Source organism: Hippopotamus amphibius, chromosome X (assembly GCF_030028045.1).
Source record: "Hippopotamus amphibius kiboko isolate mHipAmp2 chromosome X, mHipAmp2.hap2, whole genome shotgun sequence".
NCBI lineage: Eukaryota > Metazoa > Chordata > Mammalia > Artiodactyla > Hippopotamidae > Hippopotamus > Hippopotamus amphibius.
Genome location: NC_080203.1, coordinates 21,248,761 through 21,255,433, shown reverse-complemented (window position 1 = coordinate 21,255,433; position 6,673 = coordinate 21,248,761). Strand labels below are relative to the sequence as shown.

At 38.2% G+C, this 6,673-nt stretch overlaps 1 protein-coding gene across 1 annotated transcript; it reads left to right on the top strand.

Moving 5' to 3' along the window:
- Positions 1–5,244: 5,244 nt before the first annotated feature.
- Positions 5,245–6,084, top strand: LOC130841386 (olfactory receptor 13H1-like). Its single transcript, XM_057717568.1, has one exon. The coding sequence runs from the start codon at positions 5,245–5,247 to the stop codon at positions 6,082–6,084; it is 840 nt and encodes a 279-aa protein (XP_057573551.1).
- Positions 6,085–6,673: the final 589 nt, after the last annotated feature.

Sequence of the window (6,673 nt, the reverse complement as noted above, 5' to 3'; positions counted from 1 at the left end):
ACAACAACTTCCCACTGGCTATCTATTTTACAGTTGGTAGTATATACATGTCTGTGCTACTCTCTCGCTTCGTCTCAGCTTCCCCTTCACCCCCCGTGCCCCGCAAACCTCGAGTTCTCCAGTCCATTCTCTGCATCTGCGTCCTTGTTCTTGTCTTGTCACTGAGTTCATCAGTACCATTTTTAGATTCCGTATATGTGAGTTAGCATACAATATTTGTCTTTCTCTTTCTGACTTACTTCACTCTGTATGACAGACTCTAGGTCTAGCCACCTCATTACATATAGCTCCATCTCATCCCTTTTCATAGCTGAGTAATATTCCATTGTATATATATGCCACATCTTCTGTATCCATTCATTTGTTGATGGGCATTAGGTTGCTTCCATGTCCTGGCTATTGTAAATAGTGCTGCAATAAACATTATGGTACATGTTTCTTTTGGGATTATGGTTTTCTTTGGGTATATGCCCAGGAGTGGGATTACTGGATCATATGGTAGTTCTATTTGTAGTTTTTTAAGGAACCTCCAAACTGTTTTCCATAGTGGCTGTACCAACTTACAGTCCCACCAACAGTGCAGGAGAGTTCCCTTTTCTCCACACCCTCTCCAACATTTGTTGTTTCCAGATTTTGTGATGATGGCCATTCTGATCGGTGTGAGGTGATACCTCATTGTGGCTTTGACTTGCATTTCTCTAATGATTAGTGATGTTGAGCATCTTTTCATGTGTTTGCTGGCCATCTGGATGTCTTCTTTGGAGAAATGTCTATTTAGGTCTTCCACCCATTTGTGGATTGGGTTATTTGCTTTTTTGGTATGAAGCTGCAGGAGCTGCTTGTATATTTTGGAGGTTAAACCTTTGTCTGTTGTTTCGTAGGCAACTATTTTTTCCCATTCTGAGGGTTGCCTTCTAGTCTTGTTTATGGTTTCTTTTGCTGTACAAAAGCTTTTAAGTTTTATGAGGTCCCATTTGTTTATTCTTGATTTTATTTCCATGATTCTAGGAGGTGGGTCCAAAAGGATCTTGCTTTGATGGATGTCATAGAGTGTTCTGCCTATGTTTTCCTCTAGGAGTTTTATAGTGTCTGGCCTTACACTGAGGTCTTTAATCCATCTGGAGTTTATGTTTGTGCATGGTTAGGAAGTATTCTAATTTCATTCTTTGACATGTTGCTGTCCAATTTTCCCAGCACCACTTATTGAAGAGGCTGTCTTTTTTCCATTGTATATTCGTGCCTCCTTTGTCAAAGATAAGGTGCCTATATGTGTTTGGGCTTACCTCTGAGTTCTCTATTCTGTTCCATTGGTCTTCCTTTCTATTTTTGTGCCGGTACCATACTGTCTTGATCACTATGGCCTTGTAGTATAGTTTGAAGTCAGGAAGCCTGATTCCACCAACTCCATTTTTCCTTCACAAGATTGCTTTGGCTATTCGGGGTCTTTTGCGTTTCCATACAAATCGTAAGATTGGAGTCCTGGTTTCTAAAATGCTGAAAAGAATCAAAACAAAACCCATTGTAAGAGCAAGTGAAGAACATACACCCTGGCAAGGAGAAGAAGAACTATAGTTGTCTGTTGAAACAAATCAACATATATGTGTGGAATGGTCAGTCTTGACATGGATCTCCCAGGATGCACCTGTAACTCACTCCCCTTGAAAGACTACAACACTTCAGTGAATTAATGATCCTGCAACACATAAGGGGCTATATATCAACACAGCTCTTAGAGACTTTGGTGTTTTTGTTTGGGGGGCTTTTTTGCTATTCAGGTAAGTAAAATCAATTTGATTCCCCAAATATTCATTTATTCATTAAGTTCCTGCCATGTGTCAGGAATTGAGACAAGTACTGGAGTTACAGGAATAAAACACAAATTTGTCTTTCAGAAGGTTCACAGTATAATCTGACCATATTGCTTTATTTATGTCCTCATTTATTTATTTTCCCCCTTTCAGAAAATAAAGACAATAAATGTGGTCACATTGTCATGGGTGCTACTTCCCAAATAAGGATTCATTTAAAAATAATAATAGCATATACATATATATATATGGCACAAAAGCACTATGACATAATTACTATAATTTTCCCAATTTTATAATTGAGGTAAGTAAGGTGTAAACAAGTTAAGTAAATTACCAGTGCCACACAGTGAATCAGTGTTGGATCCAGTATTCAAACTTTGATCCAGAATCCATGCTCTTAACCAACACTCTATACTGCCGGATATGAATAATAGAAATTCTTCTCTGTACGCACTATATATTCCAGTATATTTTGAGCTCCTGGGAGCTTTCTGAAGAGCTCAGCGAACAGGGAAAATACTCCAAGCATCCCTTAATTTTAGTATTAAAAATGAAATGAGTCCTCCTAGGAAGCATGCTCTTACATGGTAAGTGGGACCAGGAAAGCCCTCTTTGGGAAACCTGCGTGAAGAAAAGTGCAATCAGCATGTTTCCGAAAGATCAAAAGCCTGTGACTATATGTGCGAATCTCCACATTTGTCTAGTTAATTTAGGAAGATTCTGGCCTACACAGTGCTAAAACTGAATTATTCAGTAAAAAATATATATGGTTAGTCTAGTGAGATTCTCTAAAATCATGTAAACACAAAATGTGTTATTTGTTTTCCAGCTATCTATACTGACATTTGTTTTGAGATTTTTAGGGCTATCAGATGGTGAATATTGTAAGTCAAAATAAGGCTTTAAGATTTAAAATGTTGCCATTCTAGTGTGAAACTTTAGTACCTCTTGAAAAAGTTTGTGCCTCGAAAATCCCGTTTTTGTAATGCTATTAAGAAACTATGCTTGTGGTTTCACCATTTAATAAAGACTAGATCACCTGACTTCTGCTTCAGTCTCAATCCTATAACTCTACTCCAAGAAGACTTTTTCACTTCAGATTGATTCTGTTTTCTGATTCCAATTCTGACAGTATACAGAACAAAAAGGAGTCTTTAAATTCTCATTAGAGGTAGTCAAGAGCCTCCTTGTAGGATCACTCTCTCTAATAAGTAAAAACAACTGTAAATAGAAGTTTAGCAGCAGCCAAGTATTTTTTCAGTTTGTCAGTCGTTGGTTCTGATTTCTTTTCAGAACCCCCTTATCCGGTATTAGGTTTTATTGAGGATCCTGTTATAAATTCTTACTCTACTTCCTGAATTACTTGTCTATAAAGGTCTTTTACCTTCTGAGATTTGAAGCCTGTCCAGAGTAGAGAATCTAAAGGGATCACGTACATCATTAGCCTGGATAGTTCTCCCTGCTGCCTGGCTCCTAAGACAAAACTTTCCATCCACAGCCTGTTTTCACCAAGGCCTGACAACTGTCTCATAAGTCTGAAACTACACACTGTAGATGCCCCAAATCCTGATTTGTGACTAGAACTTCATGGAAATTTTACAGACTATCTAGGAAAAGATCTTGACCTTAATAATGAGCTGGTATGTGATAGCATGTGTATCTGATAGAACTAGACCAAACAAAGAAAGTAAAATTTTGAATGGCTGAAAACGGGTGGAAACGCTTGTTTTTCAGTTTCTAGGATAAACCCATTTTTCCTTCTTCACTAACACACCTTCCCTCCGTGCAAAGGGCAAATTGTAGAGCTCAAATATATCATTTCTGAGCTACAGAGCATTACTACTATGAGGGACTTCCCCAGTGGTCCAGTGGTTAAGACTCCACACTTCCACTGCAGGGGGCACGGGTTCGATTGCTGGTTGGGGAACTAAGATCCCACATGCCATGGGGCATGGCCAAAAAAAAAATAAAAGGACTGAATACTATAAGATATTGACTGTTTCTCATCATAGGTTTTTTACCACCAAACATTTATTTTCTTCAGCCAGTTCAAAGTAGTTTCAGTCAGATCAATTTCATGACGTTTGGTAAGATAGAAGAACCAAATAACTGGCCTTTATTCATTCAACAAAAGTATTGAATCCATATTTTGTGGGTTCACGCCAGGTATTGTGTGAGGTAGTGAAAACAAGGCAGTGCATAGAAGAGTCACAACCTCATTCCCCTACAGCAGTAATGAGAGATCAGAAATTAAATAATCATGCAAATATATAAATACAAACTGTGATAAGAGCCATACAGGAGAAGTTCTGAGTACTAACAATTTTAACAAAGAGATCTAATTTAAATTAGTGGGATTAGGGAAGGCTTTTCTAATGAAGTTCCTTTTAGGCTGAGATATTAAGAATGACCAGGAGTTCACCAAGCAAAGAAGGTAGGGAGACTATTTCAGGCAGAAAGAATACAATGTGCAAAATCCTGAGGTAGGAACAAGCTTAGAGTGCTTCATAAAGAAAATATGGCTGAAACAAGGTCAGCACTAGAAAAGACAGCCCAAGATAAGGTTAGGGTCAGGTTATTTAGAATCTTGTGGGTCATGGTAAATAGGTTAGATCATTCCAATTGTAATTAGAAGCTCTAGAGTGGTTTTAAGCATGGGAATGATATGGTCATAATTCTGTATGTTTGTAAAAGGTTGCTATGTGTAGAATAGACTATAGAGAGGCAAGAATGGAAGTAGGGAGATGTATTAAGCAGCTCATGTGTTAGTCCAGATGTGAGACACTGGTGGCTCTTACTAGATAAGTGTTGGCTGTATATATGGAGATTTGTAGGTAGATTTGAAATATATTTAGGAGGATGAGCCAATAGTATTTAGTGATTGGATGTGCAGGTTAAGGAAGAAATGAGAGTAAACTGGGCCATGGATATGAACCAGCAAAAGACAAATCTCTGGCTAATATCCATAGCAGGAAAGAACAATTAGTAATTCTGTGATTCAGGGATCTAATTACATTTAAGCAATAAATTTGCACATTTTCTTTAAGGGGGAGTGTTCAAAGCATGCTTCATGTGGAGTCCAACCTCCCTTATTTTATAGATGAAGGAATTAAGACTCACAATGGATTGTGCTACTTTGCAAATCAATCTTATGCTGCATATGAATACTTTATCTTCCAAAATAGAACACAAACTAACAAACAGCATCATTTTTTTCATAGACATCTCCTCCTAATAGCACCTGATATACTACTGAGGATATAGCAAACACTCAATAAATGTTTCCCAAATTAAAATGATTTCAATTTCTTCTTCCTCAGCACATAGAACAAAATGGATAGTCCAGTTACAGATAATGCCAGCGAAGTGACAGAGTTCATCCTGGTGGGTTTGTCCAGTCATCCAATAGTCCAGATTGCCATTTTATTGCACCATGGTAGCAGTCTACCTGATCACATTGGTGGGTAACGCTCTGATCATTGCTGTGGTTAGAGTAGATAAGCAGCTTCACACCCCTATGTATTTTTTCTTAAGCAAATTGTCCTTCCTTGATATCTGCTACTCTAGCAATTCAGTGCCTTTTTTATTGTTCAATGGTTTAAGAGACTACCCCACTATTTCCTATACTGGCTGTTATGCTCAGATGACCATTGCTCTTTTTCTGGGGATGACAGAATGCCTCCTCCTTGCCATCATGGTTTATGATAGATTCATTGCAATATCCAATCCCCTGCATTACACCATCATTATGAATAATCAGGTCTGCATAGAGTTGGCTGTGGTGACCTGGGCTAGTGCCTTCCTTTTAGCAGTGATACCAATCATTGCAATTCCTGCCAATTTTTGTGGACACAATGTCATCAACCATTTTACCTGTGAGGTACAGGCCCTGTTGAAGCTAATCTGCTCAGACACCCCAGTCAGACATAATCTGGGTCTGGTCATCGGTATATTTACACTACCCCTGCCCTTCACCTTCATCCTCATCTCCTATACTCGCATTGTGGTTGCCGTGCTGAGGATCTGCTCTGCAGAGGCCAGGCTCAAAGCTTTCTCCACCTGCGTATCCCATCTGACTGTGGTCACCATATTTTATGGGACAGCCATCTACATGTACCTGAAACCTCAATCAAGGGAGAACCAGGACCAGAGCAAAGTCATCTCTGCATTTTATGGTGTTGTAACCCCTATGTTGAACCCTCTCATTTATACCTTAAGGAACAAGGATGTGAAAGATGTTATAAGAAAAATAATTAAGAAGAAAGAGTCTTAAAAAGGGCATGAATAGTCCATGGAGGCTTATCTAACCAACAGCTTGACATTGACTTGTAAAAATAACGAGGTCCAAATACTAAATAATATTTTAGTGAGGTAGTTAGTTTCAAACGGGTTTTTTTTTTTCCTATTTCCAACCGGCATGTGATAAAGAACTTACTTCCACTGAGAAAAACATGTTAAACATTTACAATACAATCCATGTAAGTAATAAATTATACAGGACAATCTTGTGGGAGAGCTTATAAAACAAAATAATAATTAGTACATTTGAATCCTGAGTAGCCTTGATTTTGTTTTACTAAGTGAGAAATATTTCAAGATTCTACATTCTTTTCTATAGATGATAAAGAGAAAAGTTGTAAAATGGACAATTCTTATCTTAATACTTTTTGTAGGAGGTATATTATGACCCAGGCTTAGGAGTGATGGATGTGAGTGGGTAGAAAGGGGAAAGTTGCTCAACTGCTATATAAGACTTCCACATAGAAAGTCCTCTGCTGAAGCAACGAGTCCTTCAAGACTGTGTGCATACTGAGGTCCAGAATTGATGACTCTATGGAACCTACAATTGCATGTCTTGATCA

Bases quoted from the DNA above. Each gene is read 5' to 3' on its own strand.
- LOC130841386 (XM_057717568.1), top strand. From the start codon at position 5,245: ATGGTAGCAGTCTACCTGATCACATTGGTGGGTAACGCTCTGATCATT.